We start from the raw sequence: 26,324 nt of genomic DNA, 5'->3' as shown, positions 1-26,324 counted from the left end.
GATGCGTGCGAGCAGTATTCTCTTTCTGGCATTACTGCTCGTAAAAGGCAAAAATATGCTTCAGATCTTATATTAATTACTAATTCTTTATATACATTTCGTAATAAATATTAAATACGAGATAAGTTAAGAATGGCTCGCCGCGTAGCGGCAAGCGAAGAAACACGTGCCACATACTATTATGTCTTTTTTATGTCATCTTTTTCGACAAAGCGAAAAGATGTCTTCATATTTTCGTTTAGTCGAAAAGATAACCTAAAAAAGACATCTTTTCGTTATCTTTTAGTATAATGTGCTGTGTGGACAATCTTCGCATCATAGCATATCTTAAAGTTACTTATTGACAACAGCCATAAAATGTTTAATCATCTATTGACAATGCCGTAGTTAAAGGGTTAACTGTCCACTTAACTGTCCAATATTAATGCTGTGTTGTTGCAATGCAATAAAATTAAATCATACATCAAATTTTGTCTCGAAAATATTATAGTTCTAAGAAGTGACATAGAAGAGATTTATTGAATCTAGTAAATATTATATTTATATTATCTAACTGATATACATAACTTTTAGTTAATGAGGAATAAATTGTAGATGGATATGCATGTATTAATATTGGAACGTTTGTTTTTACGATATTTATTAGACATTTAACATGTGTATTTTTGTATTTTATATATTATATAAGATCTGCACTTTTTAATGTAGTATTAACTATTTTGTAAATTCATAAATATTAACACACAATTGTAATTTTCTTTTCAAGCTTTCTTTATATTATGTTTTGAAGCTTTTTCCTATTTCAAACTATACATATAAATTTTTGTACGTACATATATCATTGTTGGAGCGAATAAATTTTTATAAATTTGTAAAATATTTGAAAATACGTCTATTATTATACATGAATTTAAAAAGAGACCATTATATAAATACTTGTTTAAAACATTCTATGTAGAATGTTTCTTTAATAATATAAAGATATTTTTGAAATAAAAATGTTGTATATCATTTAATATATGAATGGACTGAATATATGTCACAAAAGGAGACCGGAGCATCACAGAATTATTTTCAATTATATTTCACGTAATTAAGTGTTTATAACACTTTTTTGGAAATAAAGTAATTGATGATTTATAGCGGGAGAAAGAGAGAATTTGATTGAATTGGATGCACTAATGCACACTGGTGTATATAAAGATTGCTGTATATAAAATTACAACAGTATAATTAAAATAATAAAGTAATTAATATTATAAGTTTTTATATTATATTATATTAAGTATATTATGTTAAGTTAATATTAAGTAAAATTATATTATATACGTTATTATATTATAAAGTTATTCAATGCAAAGGACGATAATAATAACTCGTACAATTATTTTATTTATTTTAGTTATTTATATGCTATTGTAAATTTGTATTTATTTATACTAGTGTAAAAACACTACCGCGTTACGTATTCAAACTACATTATATGAATGTCACAGAAAACGTATAAATCACTTTTTTTAAATCCATTATTACTTTCATTATAATCAGAATATCTTTTAAATAATAATCGCCTCTCTCCTATGCCAAAGAAAAGATACTCAGAAATAAATTAATATAAAAAGTTTAATAAAATTCATTAAACAGTTATATATACATATAATTATTTTTATTTATATATAGAACTATTTTTGTTTTATACATATATAACTTTTTTGTCAAACAATTTTTAAAGATTTTAATTCTTTTTGAAATAACGCCGAGTATCGTACTGTAGAGAAAAATAAATTACAAACGGAATGTAGTTAATAAGACGTCATGGCAACACGTGATCAGATTGATCATTCGAAGTCAGTTATTATTGTGCTCGCTAGTCAAGAAACGCTATCGCGTTACTTGTCGCTTGATTCAAACTGCATCATATGAATATCACAGAAAACGTGTAATTGTGTACAAATAGTGGATTTTAAAAAGCATACGTAGTAACACAATCGTACGAATGATGTGTATATATATGAATTAATATCAATTCGATTAGCACATTAGAATTAGTAGAGTGAGAAAAACAACTAACTAAGAATTCAACGGGAACTGATTGAGTGCAAACATTTACAAAAAATGCAAATTATATTTGGAATTTTATGTATTTTATTGAAAGGTTTAGTACTGACAAGAGCAACTATCACGTTTATGCCGAAAAATTATACCACTTCAAACAGCCTTCAGAAAGAAAATGTTTCCATTTATCCGGATTTAAATTTCACGCAGGTAAGAGATATTTTTCGTTTGATTAATAAACAATTGAACGTTATTCCAGCTAGTAATTCATAAACGAATGATAATAAATTATATATATTCTCCCTATCTATATAATACGATAAAATAAAATAAAACTATCCAACATAAAAGAAAACGTGTGTTGTAAAAAAAGGATGTATAAAGTTTCGGAATTTTATTTATAAATGGATGTGTTATATAGTATAATATATTAAGTTTAATTAAAACGGTATATTAAAACTTGATTGTATTATTGTCTCTCTCTCTCTCTCTCTCTCTCTCTCTCTCTCTCTCTCTCTCTATATATATATATATATATATATATATATATATATATATATATATATATAATTATTATTTCTAAAAATAACAATTTTTAAAATTAATAAAGTTTGCTGCTTACTATATATCCGTTACATTAATATATATATATATATATATATATATATATATATATATATATATATACGATGACACATGAACAGACTTTATGTCATTTTTCTTCAATTTCTAAAATTTCTTTATTTTTCTAGATATTTATAATAATATTTATTGATATATAGTGTAAGGTTTATACTAATGTAGATTTCATTTTATAAAATCAATTTAGAAAATTGCTAGATGCTAAAATTTATATTAATTTTCATTGTACATACACATATATCCAATGATATATAATTATATATACATATTCTTATCGAGGCATCGGTTTATACTATCATTTCCAGAATTTGTGTTAAAAATATAACAATAATCGAGAAGAAATTTGATAAAGTTATAGATAAAAGAATCTATATAACTATTATATTTATATATATAACTTTCTATGACTAATATTTAATAACTGTAAAGAAACAGTATTTTTAACATTTTTATTTTTGAAGTACAAACATTAATCAAACTTTAATAATAACGACAAATTTTTGAAAAAAATAATTGAGTTACGGTAAAATTGGAGAAGAGTTATCTAATCTATCATGAAAGAATCAAACTGTTAGGCACAAAATTGTTTCAACAATTGCCAAGAGCTACACTTTCACTTGTATTATTTGCTAAAAGTAGCTATTATAAACCCTTATTGGCTCTTGTTAACCTATTGATTGATCTTCTTTTTGATATACAGGGTGTTAAAAAAGTATCGCATACGCTCAGTGCCATCCGATAGAGAAGGAGAATTTAAGAAAAAATGTCTAATACAATTTTTCGATCCCATGAATAATTTCGCCGCAATTAATTATTGTAATCAGTTAATCAGCGCGGAGCTACAAGAGGAAGCCAGGGGCGAGGCGCGCGAAGTCTGCGGCGCGACGGCTACCGCACTCATACCATGCTCTCGTACCGAGCGGAGGGAAAGTGCTTGCGATCTATTTATTTATTTTACTCACCTTCTTTTTGATAAGAGTAACAAAATAATTTACAGGAACAATCATCACGTAAAAATTTGCGTGATTATATCACGATACAGACTTTGTTAATTTAATGAAAGAATTTATTTTTAATAAGTAAGAAGGCAAGATAATTTAATTAATATTTTCAGTTAACATTTTAAAAAATGAGTTAAAGAGGATTAATTTTCGCTTCTTACTTATTAAAAATAAATTTTTTCATTAAATTAACAAAGTCTGTATCGTGATATATTAGAATCACGCGAATTTTTACGTGATGATTGTTCCTGTAAATTATTTTGTTACTCTTATCAAAAAGAAGGTGAGTAAAATAAATAAATAGATCGCAAGTACTTTCCCTCCGCTCGGTACGAGAGCATGGTATGAGCGCGGTAGCCATCGCGCCGCAGACTTCGCGCGCTTCGCCCCTGGCTTCCTCTTGTAGCTCCGCGCTGATTAACTGATTACAATAATTAATTGCGGCGAAATTATTCATGGGATCGAAAAATTGTATTAGACATTTTTTCTTAAATTCTTCTTCTCTATCGGATGGCACTGAGCGTATGCGATACTTTTTTAACACCCTGTATATGTTTGTTTTTATACAAGATGTCTTAAAAAAAATTAAAAAGTAGATTTTATAATATAAATAAAACTACATCATATTTAATATATATATCAATTAGGAATGATATACATCAAACCGGTATTATTAAGCAAACAAAAAACGAATGGCAATTTTTCGTTTAATTTTATAATATATAATTTATCATTAAAAGCACCAGAAATAATCGCGTTTCTGCTCCAACGGTACTCACTCAATTCTTTTTGTATGTTATACTTTATGAAGGATATTTCAATGTCCGAGAAAAGTGATCATCATATACTAAATTTCAAATCTGACTGGATGAGTCATTCTGATAATATGACTATGAGAAGTGAGCGAGAAGTCGGTGAGGTTCCACTTGCAAATATTTCAATCACCCCAGAACCTAACAGTAAGTTGCAAAAGAATGTATAAGTGACATTAATAATAAAATCTACGACAAAATATTGTAAATATAATTTAAATTCAAATGAGAATGGAAATAAAATCTAAAAATATCTTCTAGTAGTGAAAAAAATATAAATTCTATTCTGTCGAAAAAGAAATAGAAAATCATAATATTGTAAAAATAATATTGTGAAAATCATAATATAAACATAATATTATAAAAATTTTCATGATTTAAGATAAAGTCAATATATATTTTATTAATTTGCAATTTTATTTTAACGCTGTCGCAAATAATATACTTCTGATTTTTTAAGCAATAGGAATTTTTCGAAGAGTATGACTTATCATTTTATTAAAAGTTATTTATTGGTTTTTGCTATGGATTAAAAATTACTTTCTAAGTCTTAAATGATGGAAAATTTTTTTATATTATTTTATTTCTTTAAAGATCAATACTGTACTAATTTTAAAATATACATTTACTTTTTCTCTTTTCTTTATTTTCACATTGAATTATTCTTTCTGATTTACTGAGATAATTCACTTAATTATTATATATTAATTTTATATATAATTATGTTAATATGTACGATCTTAAAATCTCTAGAAAGCAGTTTGAGCAAGCCAACATCTCTCAGAGCATTTGTAGAATTCAACAATCAATTCACAAAAAACGATATTAATGTGACATTGAGGTAAAAAATCTAAATTCTCAGTTTGTATTCTTTCATTTTTCTTTCTTTTCCTTAAATTCAACGACATAAAAAGGTTAATTCTGTTATAATTTTACTAAATATAAAAACGCTGAATTGTTGTTCTTTTATAGATGGAATCAACCTAACTTTACCGATGAAGCAATACAAGGATACACAGTGAAATGTTTTTTCATCGAGGACTTACAAGAGATTCAAATCTGTGACGATAAAAATATCACAACTACAAAATTGGAGCACATGGTGCATAATCTAAAACCTAACACGACATATTATTTCCGAGTACGTGCGCATAATAAAGTTGTTGCTGGTCCTTACACGGAAATCCGTGTGTCAACTATGCATGAAAATCCAATACCTAAATTATTAATCCAAACGTATAACTATACCGAAATATGGGACACGGATTTAAACAACATTATTAAAATCATATTGACGGAATAGTACGTATACTGATAAAAAAATAGTTATAATTATCAAATTATTTTTGACACTTATAAAGTTAAAGTTATTATTGCTATGCACAAGTTTATTATTATCAACATTATAGTAATAACTATAAAAATAGAAATCTCAATTATAATTTCTTTACTATACAATTGTAGTTGGCTCTTTTTTTCAGTGGATATAACATCACTTATTCGATACAAGAACATAGAACTTATTGGCATAACGGACATGACCTAATGACATGGGAGATTAATGAAAATAATATCACAAAAATGGCTAGCTATGATACAGGTCTATATGGTCTCTGGATTGACTGGGTAGCAAGAAATCTATATTTTTTAAATAATCAAGAGCCAAGATATGTTGTAAAGTTCGACTTAACAATGTGGGAAAATGGCATAATTAAATTTGATAAGATTATGAAAACAAAAGCTATTACTTATATGAATGTATTACCGTCTATGGGGTATGTTTACTACCATTCACCTGAAAAAATAATTTTCTATTAAAGATTTATGCAAATTTGTAATTTTTCTATAACTTTACGTGGTTTTATAATTAAGATCATAAGTAAAAAGAAATGTCATTATATAATTATAAGAATTTCGAATTTTTACTACATATAAGTTTTTATTTTTGTTAAAATGTTTTATAATGAGTAAAATAATTATATATTTTTTAGAATTTTATATGGCGTATCGTACAATTTGAGAAATAAACAATACGATATGATAAAATACCATCTCGATGAAAAAAATGAGCAAATTGTTCAGATAAATTCGTCTATTATGTACTTTTGTCCACTTCAACTTAGCACAAGAAATTTTCTTCCGTATACGATAATTGATGACATGAATAATGAGAAGCCATTAATTTACTGGTTAACTGCAGATCACATAATTGTGACAGACGTTAACGTTTCTATGTGCAATACGATTTTACACAAGAAAAACATAAGTGATGACATAAGATTCAGATCTATAACGATTGACGAAACATACGTTTACATTTTAGCAACTAATTATACGGTTTACCATCTCTACGTTTTGAAAAAGAAATATGCAAGTCTTAAGAGCGTAAATGCAGACAAATATGTTGAAAAGATAATAACAGATCGAAAAGAAGATTATTTATTGTATTCTACAATTTACGCTTTTAATAAGTTTTATCAACCATATCCTCTAATGAGATGTCTGACACCTGACGAAAAAGTTTATAATTTTGAGAATGTGACTGCAACGACAAACAGCATCATTGTAAATCTTCCGGAGCCGGTTGTAAAGAGTGGATGCAAAAAATATAATTTACCAACTACTATATATACTATCTCCGTAAGCTGTTTAGACAACAATCTCAACAAGTCTGAAAAATTCAATGTGCTGACGTGCGAGCGATATTACGAGATTCAGAACTTAACACCATTTACGGAGTACAAGTTGAAGTTTACTTTAAGCAATTTTTACTTTGATCAATTATCAATAAATCCATTAGATTCGAATGTGATACCAATAAAAACTAATCCGGGCAAACTTAATGCACCAGAAAACGTAAGTGTTCTAGCTTTGACACCTACTATAGCAGTAGTTTTTTGGATGCCACCCAAGAAAGTGAACTGCGTGGCCGTGACCTACGAAGTGCATTGGAAGTTAGTGAACGGCACGCAACAAGAAAGTAAACAATTTATCAATGTGCCGAAACGTATGGCAGACGGCAGATTTTTCACAAAGATTAACTTGTCGCTACCAGTACAAGATTGCTTGATATACGTGCGTGTGTATCCAATCAATTTCAGCGATTTCTACAACGAGAGTTTAAACAAGATCGGTCACATATACTCAGAACCAAACAATATTACTTTAAATGAGGCCAACATAAATACAATGGACATTTCATGGATCTCAAACATTAATCTGACGGTCTCTTCTGCACTAGAGTACAAAGACGTTGCAACAGAAAAGTGGCAAACAACGAATGATGTTAAAATGAATTATAACAAAGAAGTAATATACCATATCGAAAATTTACAATCGGGAACTTCATACAAGTTTCGCTTGACATTGAGATACCTCGAATATGAGGAAACTTTTACATGGCCGGCTGATGAAAGATTTATTTTTTCAACACGTGGTAGCAAACGTGGTAAGCAAATGAAAATATCCATACAGCACAATAAGGTTGCAGATATATTGAAGAATAATTTCATTGAAACATTGCAATATTGCAAATCGATTGCGAAACTCTGCTGAGTTATTGTTATAAGATGACAACGTTAAGATGTTCACTTTTTGTAATACTGCAATGAAATATATATTATAACAACATTGCAATATAATATATTTGAAAGAATGCAATGTTATTGCAACCATTTAATAATATTACGTATAAAATACACTAGTCAAAAAAAAATAGGGAACACTTTTTGGACCCTAAAAATTGGGCTACGCAATTGGTAGGTGCGAAAAAATTAAAGAGTGTTATAGTTTTAAAATGTTTCTAAAATATAAATATCATATTCCTAATATCTAACTGATATTTTGTTAATTTATATTTCTGCAATGTTTCTGTAATGTGTTACATTACAATTTGCAATATTGCAACATTGTCGCAAAGTAGCTGTAATATTCTGTGGTGCATAGATGTTATAATATTATATGCTTATTTTTTTATATATGAATAGACTGATAAAATTTAAAAAATTTATTTATTTATTATTAATTTATTATTATATATTTATTATTAATTTATTATTATTTTTTTATTATTCATTTATTATTCATTTATTATTAATTGATTTATAATAACGTTATTAGTAGATATAAGTTTTTAAATAAAACGCACACACGAAAATATTAAAATTATATTTTTGCGTAATATAGATGATATTTCGAACACTCCTGGAATAACAAAGACAGAATATTATCTAGCATTGATGTTAAGTTTTATCATTATAGTTACTATAATCTGCATCTGCTACTTTTATTGTTGTAAGTATATTTGATATAAGTATCAACTTAAATTGTAGATTATATATATATATATATATATACATATATACACTACCGCTCAAAAGTATTTGGCCACCCTTAATTTAAGAGAAAACTCGAAAACGAAATTGTGTCTATTGCCTTTCATCGATGTTTATTGTTTATGCGCTAACGGAAAGTCGTTCTCAATAGCTGTATTATAAATATCACTTCATGTTTACTAACAGATAGCTACAAAGCCAAATAAGGTATTTATGGCTCTTTTCCTAGAATGAATACTTTTAAGTTTTTACTACAAAGGCGCGTGTTTCATGAAATTTTTTTGTTTAATTGATATTTTAGAATGTAACGGATATAGATTTGCGTCAGTTATCTACTGCCATTTGAACAGAAAACACATCTCTCGATGCATATTTTGCAAAAATAATTTTCTGTTTTTTTTCTTCCACGTGATATTAAAATGGTAATAAAAAGGAATTATCTGAAGAGAAGAGAGGCATAATTGTCGGACTTCATAAGGCCGGAAAGAGTAATAGACAAATCGCAACAGAATTGAACATACCTAGGTGGCCAAATACTTTTGAACGGTAGTGTATCTGATATAATATCTAGAGATTTATTGGAACTATTAATTTACTAGTGATTTACATATATAAAATTAAATTAATAAATTTACTAAAAATCGATAAATTTTATAATGCATATTATTACATAATTAAATCGAAATTTTATAACAGCATATCATCAACGCAGAAATAATAATAAGCAATTTTTGCCTTCAACAATGATCGACATGGAATTAGCGATTCTACATGAAGTACCTTGCCAAAACATTCAATTGAATATGCTTTACAGTCCTATGTTACATTATAACCCGGATGAAAATGCGATAACTAAAATCGAACGTAAACATATCACATTAACAAAACGTCTTGGTAGCGGCGCATTTGGAGAGGTAAAAATTAGTTTTTTCAAGCAATGTTTCAAATTAATTTCTAGATCAAGAAAACAGACATTTCCTAATAAAGACATAAATTATATGAATTTTTATAGTAGATTATATGTAATATAAAACTTAGATGAGACAACATACATGTACTTTATTATATATTTTTTGTTGAATTATTTAATATAAAATAAAATATAATGATACCTGACATTAATCTATACATATTTAAGTGAAGTACATATTTAAATTTGTATCAAATATTTTGCAGGTATTTCAAGGAAATGTGAAGAACTTAGAAAGATCGGGCACAGAGATATCCGTTGCAATAAAAACGCTGCGAAAAAATGCTTCTTCCAATGAGAAAAAGAAATTTTTAAAAGAAGCCAAGCTTATGAGTCACTTTCGACATAAACATATATTAAGATTGTTGGCCATTTGTGTAGATGGGGATTCTCCATTACTAGTGTTGGAATTGATGGAAACTGGTGATCTGTTAAAATATTTGAGAGATTGTCAAAATTTGCAAGCGTCAGATTTGCATGCCTTGCGTTTGCAGGATTTACTCGCCATGTGCGAAGATGTTGCGCGAGGCTGTTGCTACTTGGAAGAGTTGCGTTTCGTACATAGAGATCTAGCGTGTCGCAATTGTTTAGTATCTTCGAGAAATCGCGAGAATCGTGTCATTAAAATTGGAGATTTTGGACTAGCTAGAGATATCTACCAGGATGATTATTATCGCGTGGTAAATACGATTATTAAATAAAGTTAATGATAAAAAATTAATTCCTTTTAAAATACTTTCATTTTTTTATCATAATATTATTGTACATTTTTTGAATAATATTCAGTATAAATAAATTGTTTATATTTATAAAAAGTAAGAGATAAATAAGAGTTTTTTTCATTTTGCAAATATTCTATTCTAAATGAACAACTTGAGCCAGAAAATTAAATTTTTGTTAAAATCATATTTTAGAAAGGAGAAAATGTGCTTCCTGTTCGCTGGATGGCACCGGAATCTTTGAGAAACGGAATATTTACTTCTCAAAGCGATGTTTGGTCATTTGGTGTTTTAATGTGGGAAATTACATCGTTGGGTGAGCAACCTTATATTGGCAAGACTAATGAAGAAGTGATAAATTATGTATGTGCTGGAGACAGGTTGCCGATGACTCTTAACTGTCCGTCAATATTGTACCAGTTGATGCTACGTTGCTGGAGTACAGCGGATGCTAGACCAAATTTCAAATTTTGTTTGAAAAATATTATAGCATTAAGAAAGAACATAGAAGATGCCTTACTGAGTCCAGTCGATACTGTTTAGCCGATACCATTTATAATTAAATTAATGTTTATCTTCTTTTCCGAACGATTCGATCAATCTTAATGTAGGAAAAATATTTCTAGAATATTTCTAAATTGATTCTGTTATTTTCAGGTTTAATCTTAATATTAGATTTATCAATGAAGATAAAAGAAATTTTTTAATCTTACCTTCCATAAAATCTTGATTATTAAAAAATATCACATCCGTTTTCATGATTGTACAACGTAATATAATGATATATCTAATTTGTGTTTTTGAGTAATCGAAGCGAAACCTAATGATTGCGATTATATATATATATATGTATAAACAATAATTTTTTCAAAATGGAAGTATAATTAATTTTCGACATTACCGATAATTACAAACTGTAAAATTATAAAATTTATGAGCGAAAGAGGAAACGCGAATAATATCCTCTATAATTAGTTGTGAATATATAAATATAATAATATAACTATTTTTGAATTTTTGAATTTATAACAGTTATCCTGTATAAATTATTACATTATTCGGGATAAGTATATACATAATATATTTTATCATTATATTTAATGACTTACTATATATTAAAATTATACCCACACAGCACCAAGTCGTCTAAAAGTAGTACTAAAACTGGACATTTTTTGTCACAGACATCTTTTACTGACATCGTTAAGTCGGCGGAAAGATGACTAAAAGTCGTCTCATGACCCGAATTCAGTGACTTTTTAGTCTTGTCTATATGATGACTTGATTCATTCTATATAGATTATCGACACTCGGTAGTAAGAATACTTCAATAAACGCAATAAATGGGCTATTTCTCCCATTTATCCGCCAAATTTTTAGTAATCTGTTGAATATTCTGAATCCCAACAAGGAATCCAGATTATTAAATAAATTATTTTAAATTCAATTTGTCAGAAATTAAACTGATAAACAGTAATGTCAGGAAAAGGATGCGGCTCACACGCATACAATCATTCTGCGTAGCACATGTATGTCCCAGACAGCACACATGTCCAAAAGACATCTAAAAGACAACTTAAAGATGTCTTAAAGTACTCTAGACGTCTTTAAGACATCTTTTGGCCTTTTTGTGCTGTCTGGGGTGGCTCTCTCTGATTGATGCGTGCGAGCAGTATTCTCTTTCTGGCATTACTGCTCGTAAAAGGCAAAAATATGCTTCAGATCTTATATTAATTACTAATTCTTTATATACATTTCGTAATAAATATTAAATACGAGATAAGTTAAGAATGGCTCGCCGCGTAGCGGCAAGCGAAGAAACACGTGCCACATACTATTATGTCTTTTTTATGTCATCTTTTTCGACAAAGCGAAAAGATGTCTTCATATTTTCGTTTAGTCGAAAAGATAACCTAAAAAAGACATCTTTTCGTTATCTTTTAGTATAATGTGCTGTGTGGACAATCTTCGCATCATAGCATATCTTAAAGTTACTTATTGACAACAGCCATAAAATGTTTAATCATCTATTGACAATGCCGTAGTTAAAGGGTTAACTGTCCACTTAACTGTCCAATATTAATGCTGTGTTGTTGCAATGCAATAAAATTAAATCATACATCAAATTTTGTCTCGAAAATATTATAGTTCTAAGAAGTGACATAGAAGAGATTTATTGAATCTAGTAAATATTATATTTATATTATCTAACTGATATACATAACTTTTAGTTAATGAGGAATAAATTGTAGATGGATATGCATGTATTAATATTGGAACGTTTGTTTTTACGATATTTATTAGACATTTAACATGTGTATTTTTGTATTTTATATATTATATAAGATCTGCACTTTTTAATGTAGTATTAACTATTTTGTAAATTCATAAATATTAACACACAATTGTAATTTTCTTTTCAAGCTTTCTTTATATTATGTTTTGAAGCTTTTTCCTATTTCAAACTATACATATAAATTTTTGTACGTACATATATCATTGTTGGAGCGAATAAATTTTTATAAATTTGTAAAATATTTGAAAATACGTCTATTATTATACATGAATTTAAAAAGAGACCATTATATAAATACTTGTTTAAAACATTCTATGTAGAATGTTTCTTTAATAATATAAAGATATTTTTGAAATAAAAATGTTGTATATCATTTAATATATGAATGGACTGAATATATGTCACAAAAGGAGACCGGAGCATCACAGAATTATTTTCAATTATATTTCACGTAATTAAGTGTTTATAACACTTTTTTGGAAATAAAGTAATTGATGATTTATAGCGGGAGAAAGAGAGAATTTGATTGAATTGGATGCACTAATGCACACTGGTGTATATAAAGATTGCTGTATATAAAATTACAACAGTATAATTAAAATAATAAAGTAATTAATATTATAAGTTTTTATATTATATTATATTAAGTATATTATGTTAAGTTAATATTAAGTAAAATTATATTATATACGTTATTATATTATAAAGTTATTCAATGCAAAGGACGATAATAATAACTCGTACAATTATTTTATTTATTTTAGTTATTTATATGCTATTGTAAATTTGTATTTATTTATACTAGTGTAAAAACACTACCGCGTTACGTATTCAAACTACATTATATGAATGTCACAGAAAACGTATAAATCACTTTTTTTAAATCCATTATTACTTTCATTATAATCAGAATATCTTTTAAATAATAATCGCCTCTCTCCTATGCCAAAGAAAAGATACTCAGAAATAAATTAATATAAAAAGTTTAATAAAATTCATTAAACAGTTATATATACATATAATTATTTTTATTTATATATAGAACTATTTTTGTTTTATACATATATAACTTTTTTGTCAAACAATTTTTAAAGATTTTAATTCTTTTTGAAATAACGCCGAGTATCGTACTGTAGAGAAAAATAAATTACAAACGGAATGTAGTTAATAAGACGTCATGGCAACACGTGATCAGATTGATCATTCGAAGTCAGTTATTATTGTGCTCGCTAGTCAAGAAACGCTATCGCGTTACTTGTCGCTTGATTCAAACTGCATCATATGAATATCACAGAAAACGTGTAATTGTGTACAAATAGTGGATTTTAAAAAGCATACGTAGTAACACAATCGTACGAATGATGTGTATATATATGAATTAATATCAATTCGATTAGCACATTAGAATTAGTAGAGTGAGAAAAACAACTAACTAAGAATTCAACGGGAACTGATTGAGTGCAAACATTTACAAAAAATGCAAATTATATTTGGAATTTTATGTATTTTATTGAAAGGTTTAGTACTGACAAGAGCAACTATCACGTTTATGCCGAAAAATTATACCACTTCAAACAGCCTTCAGAAAGAAAATGTTTCCATTTATCCGGATTTAAATTTCACGCAGGTAAGAGATATTTTTCGTTTGATTAATAAACAATTGAACGTTATTCCAGCTAGTAATTCATAAACGAATGATAATAAATTATATATATTCTCCCTATCTATATAATACGATAAAATAAAATAAAACTATCCAACATAAAAGAAAACGTGTGTTGTAAAAAAAGGATGTATAAAGTTTCGGAATTTTATTTATAAATGGATGTGTTATATAGTATAATATATTAAGTTTAATTAAAACGGTATATTAAAACTTGATTGTATTATTGTCTCTCTCTCTCTCTCTCTCTCTCTCTCTCTCTCTATATATATATATATATATATATATATATATATATATATATATATAATTATTATTTCTAAAAATAACAATTTTTAAAATTAATAAAGTTTGCTGCTTACTATATATCCGTTACATTAATATATATATATATATATATATATATATATATATATATATATATATACGATGACACATGAACAGACTTTATGTCATTTTTCTTCAATTTCTAAAATTTCTTTATTTTTCTAGATATTTATAATAATATTTATTGATATATAGTGTAAGGTTTATACTAATGTAGATTTCATTTTATAAAATCAATTTAGAAAATTGCTAGATGCTAAAATTTATATTAATTTTCATTGTACATACACATATATCCAATGATATATAATTATATATACATATTCTTATCGAGGCATCGGTTTATACTATCATTTCCAGAATTTGTGTTAAAAATATAACAATAATCGAGAAGAAATTTGATAAAGTTATAGATAAAAGAATCTATATAACTATTATATTTATATATATAACTTTCTATGACTAATATTTAATAACTGTAAAGAAACAGTATTTTTAACATTTTTATTTTTGAAGTACAAACATTAATCAAACTTTAATAATAACGACAAATTTTTGAAAAAAATAATTGAGTTACGGTAAAATTGGAGAAGAGTTATCTAACCTATCATGAAAGAATCAAACTGTTAGGCACAAAATTGTTTCAACAATTGCCAAGAGCTACACTTTCACTTGTATTATTTGCTAAAAGTAGCTATTATAAACCCTTATTGGCTCTTGTTAACCTATTGATTGATCTTCTTTTTGATATATATGTTTGTTTTTATACAAGATGTCTTAAAAAAAATTAAAAAGTAGATTTTATAATATAAATAAAACTACATCGTATTTAATATATATATCAATTAGGAATGATATACATCAAACCGGTATTATTAAGCAAACAAAAAACGAATGGCAATTTTTCGTTTAATTTTATAATATATAATTTATCATTAAAAGCACCAGAAATAATCGCGTTTCTGCTCCAACGGTACTCACTCAATTCTTTTTGTATGTTATACTTTATGAAGGATATTTCAATGTCCGAGAAAAGTGATCATCATATACTAAATTTCAAATCTGACTGGATGAGTCATTCTGATAATATGACTATGAGAAGTGAGCGAGAAGTCGGTGAGGTTCCACTTGCAAATATTTCAATCACCCCAGAACCTAACAGTAAGTTGCAAAAAATGTATAAGTGACATTAATAATAAAATCTACGACAAAATATTGTAAATATAATTTAATTCAAATGAGAATGGAAATAAAATCTAAAAATATCTTCTAGTAGTGAAAAAAATATAAATTCTATTCTGTCGAAAAAGAAATAGAAAATCATAATATTGTAAAAATAATATTGTGAAAATCATAATATAAACATAATATTATAAAAATTTTCATGATTTAAGATAAAGTCAATATATATTTTATTAATTTGCCATTTTGTTTTAACGCTGTCGCAAATATTATACTTCTTAAGCAATAGGAATTTTTCGAAGACTATAACTTATCATTTTATTAAAAGTTATTTATTGGTTTTTGCTGTAGATTAACAATTACTTTTCTAATTCTTAAATGATGGAAAATTTTTTTATATTATTTTATTTTTTTATAGATCAATACTGTACTAATTTTATAATATACATTTATTTTTTTTCTATTCTTTATTTTCACATTGAATTATTCTTTCTGATTTACTGAGATAATTCACTTAATTATTATATATTAATTTTATATATAATTATATTAATATGTACGATCTTAAAATCTCTAGAAAGTTTGAGCAAGCCAACATCTCTCAGAGCATTTGTACAATTCGACAATCAATTCACAAAAAACGATATTTCTGTGACATTGAGGTAAAAAATCTAAATTCTCAGTTTGTATTCTTTCATTTTTCTTTCTTTTCCTTAAATTCAACGACATAAAGAGGTTAATTCTGTTATAATTTTACTAAATATAAAAGACTGAATTGTTGTTCTTTTACAGATGGAATCAACCTAACTTTACCGATGAAGCAATACAAGGATACACAGTGAAATGTTTTTTCATCGAGGACTTACAAGAGATTCAAATCTGTGACGATAAAAATATCACAACTACAAAAATGGAGCACATAGTTCACAATCTAAAACCTAACACGACATATTATTTCCGAGTACGTGCGCATAATAAAGTTATTCCTGGTCCTTACACGGAAATCCGTGTGTCAACTATGCATGAAAATCCAATATCTAAATTATTAATCCAAACGTATAACGGTACCGTAATATGGGACCTGGATTTAAACAACATTAAAATCGGATTGACGGAATAGTACGTATACTGATAAAAAAATAGTTATAATTATCAAATTATTTTTGACACTTATAAAATTAAAGTTATTATTGCTATGCACAAGTTTATTATTATCAACATTATAGTAATAACTATAAAAATAGAAATCTCAATTATAATTTCTTTACTATACAATTGTAGTTGGCTCTTTTTTTCAGTGTATATAACTTCTCTTACTCAATACAACAAAATAGAATTTATTGGTATACCGGACATGACCTTATGACATGGAAGATTAATGAAACTGATATCACAAAAATGGCTAGCTATGATAAAGAAATATATGGTCTCTGGATTGACTGGGTAGCAAGAAATCTATATTTTATAATTAACTTTCAAGAGCCAAGCTATATTGTAAAGTTCGACTTAACAATGTGGGAAAATGGCATAATTAAATTTGATGAGATTATGAAAACAAAAGCTATTACTGGAAATATGAATATATTACCGTCTATGGGGTATGTTTATTACCATTCACCTGAAAAATTAATTTTCTATTAAAGATTTATGCAAATTTGTAATTTTTCTATAATTTTACGTGGTTTTATAATTAAGATCATAAGTAAAAAGAAATGTCATTATTTAATTATAAAAATTTCGAATTTTTACTACATATAAGTTTTTATTTTTGTTAAAATGTTTTATGAGTAAAATAATTATATATTTTTTAGAATTTTATATGGCGTATCGTACAATTTGATAAATAAACAATACGATATGATAAAATATCATCTCGATGAAAAAAATGAGCAAATTGTTCAGATAAATTCGTCTTTTATGAACTTTTGCCTTACAGGAAGTTTACTTCAGTATACGATAATTGATGACATGAATAATGAGGAGCCGTTAATTTACTGGTTAACTGCAGATCACGTGATTGTGACAGACATTAAAGTTTCTATGTGTAATACGATTTTAAACAAGAAAAACATAAGTGATGACATAAGATTCAGATCTATAACGATTGACGAAACATACGTTTACATTTTAGCAACTAATTATACGGTTTACCATCTCTACGTTTTGAAAAAGAAATATGCAAGTCTCAAGAGCGTAAATGCAGACAAATATGTTGAAAAGATATTAACAGACCGAAATGAAGATTATTTATTGTCTTCTACAATTTACGCTTTTGATAAATATTCTCAATCATATCCTCCAATAAGATGTCTGACACCTGACGAAAAAGTTTATAATTTTGAGACTGTGACTGCAACGACAAACAGCATCATTGTAAATCTTCCGGAGCCGGTTGTAAAGAGTGGATGCAAAAAATATAATTTACCAACTACTATATATACTATTTCCGTAAGCTGTTTAGACGACAATCTCAACAAGTCTGAAAAATTCAATATGCGGACGTGCGAGCGATATTACGAGATTCAGAACTTAACACCATTTACGAAGTACAAATTGAAGTTTACTTTAAGCAATTTTTACTTTGATCAATTATCAATAAATCCATTAGATTCGAATGTGATATCAATAAAAACTAATTCGGGCAAGCTTAATGCACCAGAAAACGTAAGTGTTCTAGCTTTGACGCCTACTATAGCAGTAGTTCGTTGGATGCCACCCAAGAAAGTGAACTGCATAGCCGTGACCTACGAAGTGCATTGGAACAGCACGCAACAAAAAAGCAAACAATTTATCAATGTGCCGAAACGTATGGCAGACGGCAGATTTTTCACAAAGATTAACTTGTCGCTACCAGTACAAGATTACTGGATATACGTGCGTGTGTATCCATTCAATTTCAGCGATTTCTACAACGAGAGTTTAAACAAGAACGTTCACATATACACAGAACTAAACAATATTACTTTAAATGAGGCCAACATAAATAGCATGGACATTTCATGGATCTCAAACATTAATCTGACGGTCTCTTCTGCACTAGAGTACAAAGACGTTGCAACAGAAAAGTGGCAAACAACGAATGGTAATCAAATGAATTATAGCAAAGAATTAATATACCATATCGAAAATTTACAATCGGGAACTTCATACAAGTTTCGCTTGACATTGAGATACCTCGAATATGAGGAAACTTTTACATGGCCGGCTGATGAAAGATTTATTTTTTCAACACGTGGTAGCAAACGTGGTAAGCAAATGAAAATATCCATACAGCACAATAAGGTTGCAGATATATTGAAGAATAATTTCATTGAAACATTGCAATATTGCAAATCGATTGCGAAACTCTGCTGAGTTATTGTTATAAGATGACAACGTTAAGATGTTCACTTTTTGTAATATTGCAATGAAATATATATTATAACAACATTGCAGTATAATATATTTGAAAGAATGCAATGTTATTGCAACCATTTAATAATATTACGTATAAAATACACTAGTAAAAAAAAAATAGGGAACACTTTTTGAACCCTAAAAATTGGGCTACGCAATTGGGAGGTGCGAAAAAATTAGAGTGTTATAGTTTTAAAATGTTTCTAAAATATAAATATCATATTCCTAATATCTAACTGATATTTTGTTAATTTATATTTCTACAATGTTTCTGTAATGTGTTACATTACAATTTGTAATATTGCAACATTGTCGCAAAGTAACTGTAATATTCTGTGGTGCATAGATGTTATAATATTATATGCTCAAGAGCCACTGAGCTAATGATCGTAAGTCAGAAACATTACCGCGGTACTGTTTATATCGCCAAGGTTGACTATGTAGAGAAAGAATTTGATAATATGTGAAACGTCTCTCACCTCACTACTCAAGTTTACTGTGAAACGGATGATAATAAAGCCATGTAACGTATTAACAATAGCGCGATACTGTTTATCAAGGTCAAACACGGTGTTATTGATAATTCTCTCTGCCGAAATATTTTCTGTAATATAAAATATTTGCGTGAGGAATATTAAATTATAGAAGTATTTTAATTTATTGATTAAGATTAAGATTAAGATAACATCGATGTGATTATTTAATATGTTGGATTCCTATCACGTTAAATCGATTCTCGATTAAATTGTATATTGTTTAATTAATCAGGATTGAGAAAATTTAAAGCATTGGTCGAAATATATTTAATTATAATATTGTTAAAGAAATATTATAAGCATATAATAAGCATCGATGATCAAAAGATCATAATATATTTAATTCTCTTGTCCCCTTTCATGTATCCCCTGTTTCAATTTTTATTCGCAGTAATGAATGATTACGATTCGATAATATATCGAAATATTTATCGTTGCGATACAGCCGTTTCATGTCAAAAGTTGTCATTTATCAAAAGTTAATTAATTTTTAATTATTAATATTTATAGCAAATTATGTTTCGATACTAATCGTAATCGTGTTTAGTACAAAAATTACAATATACGAAGCGTTTCTCATCACTACTTTATTACTCGAGAGTCACCGTGCGAATGATGACAAAGCCGTAATGTAGCGCGCTACTGTTGTTATATTTTATATTTCCAAAGTCGAACACCGTGTTATTAATAATTTGTTGCCGAAATATTTTATACATTATAAAATATACATTAACGTAAAATATTAAATAACAGAAGTATTTTAATTTATAGATTAATTAATCGATTATTTATTAAACAATTAATTAACATACGAAGCATTTGGCATCACTACTTTACTGCTCGAGTGTCACCGAATAAATGATAGCAAAACCATAACATACAAACAATAGCATCCTATTGTTTACGTCGCCAAAATCGAACATAATGTTATTGATAAGTCGTTGCCAAAATATTTTATATATTATAAAATATGCACTAACGCGGAATATTAAATTATAGAAGTGTTTTAATTTATTGATTAAATTGATTATTTATTCGGTGACACTCGAGCAGTAAAGTAGTGATGCAAAATGCTTCGTATGTTAATTAATTGTTTAATAAATAATCGATTAATTAATCTATAAATTAAAATACTTCTGTTATTTAATATTTTGCGTTAATGTATATTTTATAATGTATAAAATATTTCGGCAACGAATTATCAATAACACGGTGTTCGACTTTGGCAATATAAAATATAACAACAGTAGTGCGCTACATTACGGCTTTGTCATCATTCGCACGGTGACTCTCGAGTAATAAAGTAGTGATGAGAAACACTTCGTATATTGTAATTTTTGTACTAAACACGATTACGATTAGTATCGAAACATAATTTGCTATAAATATTAATAATTAAAAATTAATTAACTTTTGATAAATGACAACTTTTGACATGAAACGGCTGTATCGCAACGATAAATATTTCGATATATTATCGAATCGTAATCATTCATTACTGCGAATAAAAATTGAAACAGGGGATACATGAAAGGTGACAAGAGAATTAAATATATTATGATCTTTTGATCATCGATGCTTATTATATGCTTATAATATTTTTTTAACAATATTAGAATTAAATATATTTCGACCAATGCTTTAAATTTTCTCAATCCTGGTTAATTAAACAATATACAATAATCGAGAATCGATTTAAGGTGATAGGAATCCAACATATTAAATAATCACATCGATGTTATCTTAATCTTAATCTTAATCAATAAATTAAAATACTTCTATAATTTAATATTCCTCACGCAAATATTTTATATTACAGAAAATATTTCGGCAAAGAGAGAATTATCAATAACACCGTGTTCGACCTTGATAAACAGTATCGCGCTATTGTTAATACGTTACATGGCTTCATTATCATTCGTTTCACAGTAAACTTGAGTAGTGACGTGAGAGACGTTTCACATATTATCAAATTCTTTCTCTACATAGTCAACCTTGACGATATAAACAGTATCGCGGTAATGTTTCTGACTTACGATCATTCGCTCAGTGGCTCTTGAGCAGTGAAGTAGTGATATGAGACGTTTCATATATTATCAAATTCTTTCTCTGAACATAATTGCAAGTGCAACGAGGAACTTTTCGTGAATGAGTGTAAGTGCAACGAGGAATTCAAATGAGTGCAAGGAGGATTGAAGTGCCACGAGAAAAAAACGAAGAAAGCAAAAGAAAGAAGGAGGTTTTGGAAATGGATGGACCAATAAGAGATATGATGTAAGTCATTAATATAAATTATTTATCACATTCATTATTTATTATATTGTTGCGTCCCCACGTCCCGTCCCGCTGAATGTATTCGTCACCCATTGAATTCTTTCGAAGAAGATCGTTTCCGCGCGCGTTGTCAAGATGTTGTTATAAACAACGACTGTCTGAGCCCAGCTGTCGAGCTGTGCGGACGCGCGTCTATTTGTGATCCGTTTTACGATTATTCTGAATTCTTGTATGTTACTCGCGGTTTATTAAAATTCTTGTGCACCTTAAATCGCGTTATTAGTTACGAGTGCACGAGCGTCAGCGTATGCCGATTGTGTCGCGCACGTTCGATATATATCGTTCCGCGGACGCAACAATATATAAATTATTTATCATTAGTATATGTTCAAAATATACATATTTCACGTCTCGTTTTATTTCTTTGATAGTGATTTAATAGTGATTTTAAATTGTAACATATATAATACATATCCTTATAAAAAATATTCCATTTTATTTTAAAACGATTAAAACATTTATAAAATTTTTTATTAATATTTTCAGATACTCTTTATGTTTTATAAAATATTTCATATTAATATATTTATTTAAATATTTCACATATAGAAAAATAGAAATTTTTTTATTTATCGTATTACTAAAACTTTATGTCGAAAAAATATAAATTATTTTGTAATTACGCAATTTATAATATTAAAATATATCTATTTAAAAGTAAAAATGTAAAAATTAATTGCGCGCAATAATTAATTTTAAAATCAATTATTTTGAACATTGCTTTATGTAATATATTTTCTCTTATCCTTTATATTTTTATTTATCGTTTATATTTGCGAATTTAAATTTATGTAGTATATTACAAAATAAGTTCCACAAAATATATTATATATATAATATAACCCTCCCATTGGGTACACCTTGTCGGGGTGGGAGGGCTTAGTACTTGGATGGTGCCTTGAGGTTTATCTTAAATTTTTAGGATAAATCTTAAGGAGCCTGAAGGGGAAGCTAAGTACCCTTTCGCGTCGTCGGTGCCATCAACGTGTCGCGGACGGCGGCGTTTCGTTACCGCGTTTTCGCGTTGTAGTATTCTCGCGTCGTCGCGTTTTCGCGCTTCCGCGTTGGACTTTTCGTATAAAAATCCCAATTTCATTATTGTCACGAGTCTCTACTTCCGATGCCAACTAACTAGGATTTCGAGTTTGCACACGTTGCTGTGCAACGTACACTCGCGCTTCGTGCTTCGTCAAGTGATTCGGCCCGAATTAGTTAGAACTCGATCGATTGCTCGGAATGGTCGTTAATGGGTCCCTTCTCTTTGCTCGTCTTCAGCCACACGCACTACGTGTGTTAACCCTGTCGAGACTCCGTCGAGTGGATTCTCCTAGGCACGATTTTCGCTCGGTTAAAGGGGTTGCCTCCCCATTTTCTAAATTTGCTGAATGTTAGCATTTAAAAAATGTGGGTATCCTCTTCTTTTGCCGTCTACTAGCCTGGTGTAGCATATAGCAACCGCGGGAGGCATAATATGTCCGGGCGGAGCACCTGAAATCATGCTTAGCGGGTCCAGGTTCGATACGAGATAGGATAATTATGCGCGAAAAAGAGTTGATGAACTTCATTTTCCTCTATTTCCGTCAATCGTTTCGTCTTCTTTCCGATTCGGGCCTAGTCTTTGCTCGTTGTATCGTTGCATTCCCGACCTGTTGGCTCGAAGTTGATTGTAGTGAAATGAAATGGGATTTTCGCTCGTACCGAAACCAAGAGTGTCGTACAAAGTATATACATATATATTAAATATATACATCGCGCGACCAAATTTTTAATCGTACCGAATTAGTGCGGGAGTGCCGTTTAGTATCGCGCGTAAAATAGCGGAAATAGCGATATAAAAATATCGCTCGTGAGTGCGGGAGTGCCGTTAAAAGTATCGCGCGTCAACAACATGAGAGGAGGAGGAGGCTTGGGAGAGGCATCTTGCATCGGCGGAGCAACCTGATGGTGAATATTTATTATTTGTATATCAATTGGTATAAATTGTACGCATAATAATTCGGTCTTATTATTTAAATGAATTAAAGAGAAAATTAGAGAAAAAGATTTTTATGGAAGTCATATAAAACTTTCGATTTAAAAAGCAGTTTCAAAAATTTATAAAATTTTTCCACACGTGTTTATCTCTGCTTATTATTTTACACATCGGATATAAAATTCCGAACGATAAAAATTTTTTGAAATATTGATTACATTTTGTGAACATTATTATAAATGAATTTTATATTTGTATGTTACAGACAACGTAGCTTCGATAACTCCGCTGTTGCGCATCAGTGCCGGTGAGTGAGAAAAACTTTTATTTAACTTTAAGGTAACGAATTCGTAGAGATTGTAGATGTAGATGTAGATGTAGATTGTAGATTGTAGTAAATTCGTTGCCTTAAAATGGATGAGCTAGGATAGATTAAATTAAATAACTTTTAATAAATTTTTTCGAAATGCTTTGCATCTATTGCGAAGATATATTGAAGTATTAATTAAAAAAAGAGAATCAAGAAAAAAAAACTTTTTTGTAAAGATTTTGTCTAATTTATTAAATAAACAGCACGCATTAATAATTTTATCAATTTTATCAATTTTTGATACTACTTTATTTTTATAACGCGCATTTATTTTATTCTAATTTCTTATAACTCATCCATCGTAGAATTTGTTTGTAGATATTGTTTTTAAACTTTACTTTAACTTAATATAAAGCCAAATGATTAATTAATTAAATAATTTGTAATATGATAAAAGTTATACACACACATGAATTTTATATTTTATTAGAAAATATAATATACAGAAATTTGTAGTAATTTGGCTTTATTTGAGTTAAAATAAAATTATATTCAAATATTTAACGAACGATCGTAAAATCGAGCGATCGTTACGATGAGCGTGAAATATTTACGCTTATTTGCCGGTAATTAATCGGCAAAAGAAGAAGTGTTTATCTCCTTTTTCGATCTCTGATTAGAGATCGAGCGAGAAAGTGGCCAGGATCAACGAAAAGTAAGTTCAACTGGCCTGAAGAAAAGCTTCCTTACGTACAATAGTACGTAATGTCGGACATTTATTCACGCGGTTAGAGAATGTAATTAGGGTACGTAATTAAAATATACGTGATTAGAGATAGGCTTTCCTCGAATAATTTCACTTAATCGAGAAATAGGATTGTTAGGGCTATTAGGTGATCATTAAGATTTTTTAATTTTCCTTTCAAGAAGTAGAGGATTGTTAGGGCTATTATGTGATTAATTTAGGTGATTAATATATATTATGTATCTTTTAAAGAACCAGGAAATGTAGGTTTAAATAATATTAGGGAAAACAGATTAATAAATATTTCAATAATTATATTATTAATATTAAGAATTTTTAAGGGGTCAATATTTTTTGAGTGTTTTTTTTTACAGGTATTTTATTTATATAAGGATGAAAATTAAATTATTAACACTCAATAATTTTTATAGTAATACGAATTATTTTGCGAAATTTTATGTACTTATGTAATACGAAATTTATGTACTTTTATGTAATACGAAATTTTATGTATGTGAGAGCCCAACACTACCCCGGCGGGACCGCTAAATAGGTCCTAAGATGATTATCCCTAAGATTACCTATTTAGCGTTCCCGCCGGGGTGTGCATAAGGAGCATTTTCCGCACGTAAAAAAAAAAGAAAGGATTGTTGTTATCTTTCGCGATTGAATAATTTATTTACTATCAATTTACATACATAAGTATCTTGTTATACAGCACTGGTGCTACCGGCATTTCGTGCACATAGCACGGAACAAAACCAGAAATTGTGCACATTATATATTACCCTCTGAGAACATTCATGGACATTGGCTTTGTAGTTCACGTCCACGTTTTCAATGTCCATAGAGGGAGTATCGCTTTCAGGGATCGCCTAAAAGCAGGCCATAACATCTCTCAGTCTTCTCTCTGTGACTATCCATTCAACATGCGTTCGGAAATCCTACATGGGTAATATTTACTTGGCCAATCAGGAAGAAGAAATTTTTGCTCCGTTTCTTCTGATTGGTCAAGTAAACTCTGCTTTTA

The 26,324-nt window shown here is 28.3% G+C and overlaps 2 protein-coding genes across 3 annotated transcripts; both read left to right on the top strand.

Annotated features, from left to right (window-relative positions):
- Positions 1 to 1,908: 1,908 nt before the first annotated feature.
- On the top strand, positions 1,909 to 11,423 carry LOC145970766 (proto-oncogene tyrosine-protein kinase ROS-like). 2 transcript variants are annotated; one of them, XM_083097702.1, is made up of 10 exons: positions 1,909 to 2,265; positions 4,510 to 4,657; positions 5,264 to 5,351; positions 5,483 to 5,812; positions 5,992 to 6,285; positions 6,502 to 7,958; positions 8,696 to 8,803; positions 9,541 to 9,758; positions 10,021 to 10,494; positions 10,729 to 11,423. In XM_083097702.1, the coding sequence occupies exons 1-10, from the start codon at positions 2,116 to 2,118 to the stop codon at positions 11,074 to 11,076; spliced, it is 3,615 nt and encodes a 1,204-aa protein (XP_082953828.1). In that variant the 5' UTR covers positions 1,909 to 2,115; the 3' UTR covers positions 11,077 to 11,423. The 2 variants fall into 2 exon arrangements, with proteins under 2 accessions (XP_082953828.1, XP_082953829.1); XM_083097703.1 differs by lacking the exons at positions 1,909 to 2,265; positions 5,264 to 5,351 and having other exon boundaries at positions 4,578 to 4,657.
- Positions 11,424 to 14,098: 2,675 nt separating this feature from the next.
- LOC145970679 (proto-oncogene tyrosine-protein kinase ROS-like) lies at positions 14,099 to 19,355 on the top strand. The gene is made up of 6 exons (XM_083097549.1): positions 14,099 to 14,456; positions 15,833 to 15,980; positions 16,579 to 16,663; positions 16,794 to 17,120; positions 17,300 to 17,599; positions 17,813 to 19,355. The coding sequence occupies exons 1-6, from the start codon at positions 14,307 to 14,309 to the stop codon at positions 19,353 to 19,355; spliced, it is 2,553 nt and encodes an 850-aa protein (XP_082953675.1). The 5' UTR covers positions 14,099 to 14,306.
- Positions 19,356 to 26,324: the final 6,969 nt, after the last annotated feature.

The sequence above is a fragment of the Camponotus vicinus genome, unplaced genomic scaffold (genome assembly GCF_025532165.1).
Source record: "Camponotus vicinus isolate PSW18456_S1 unplaced genomic scaffold, iyCamVici1.0 SCAF_4, whole genome shotgun sequence".
In the NCBI taxonomy this organism is placed as follows: Eukaryota; Metazoa; Arthropoda; class Insecta; order Hymenoptera; family Formicidae; genus Camponotus; species Camponotus vicinus.
Note: the sequence above shows the minus strand (reverse complement) of the source record. Positions and strands in the feature narration are given on the sequence as shown.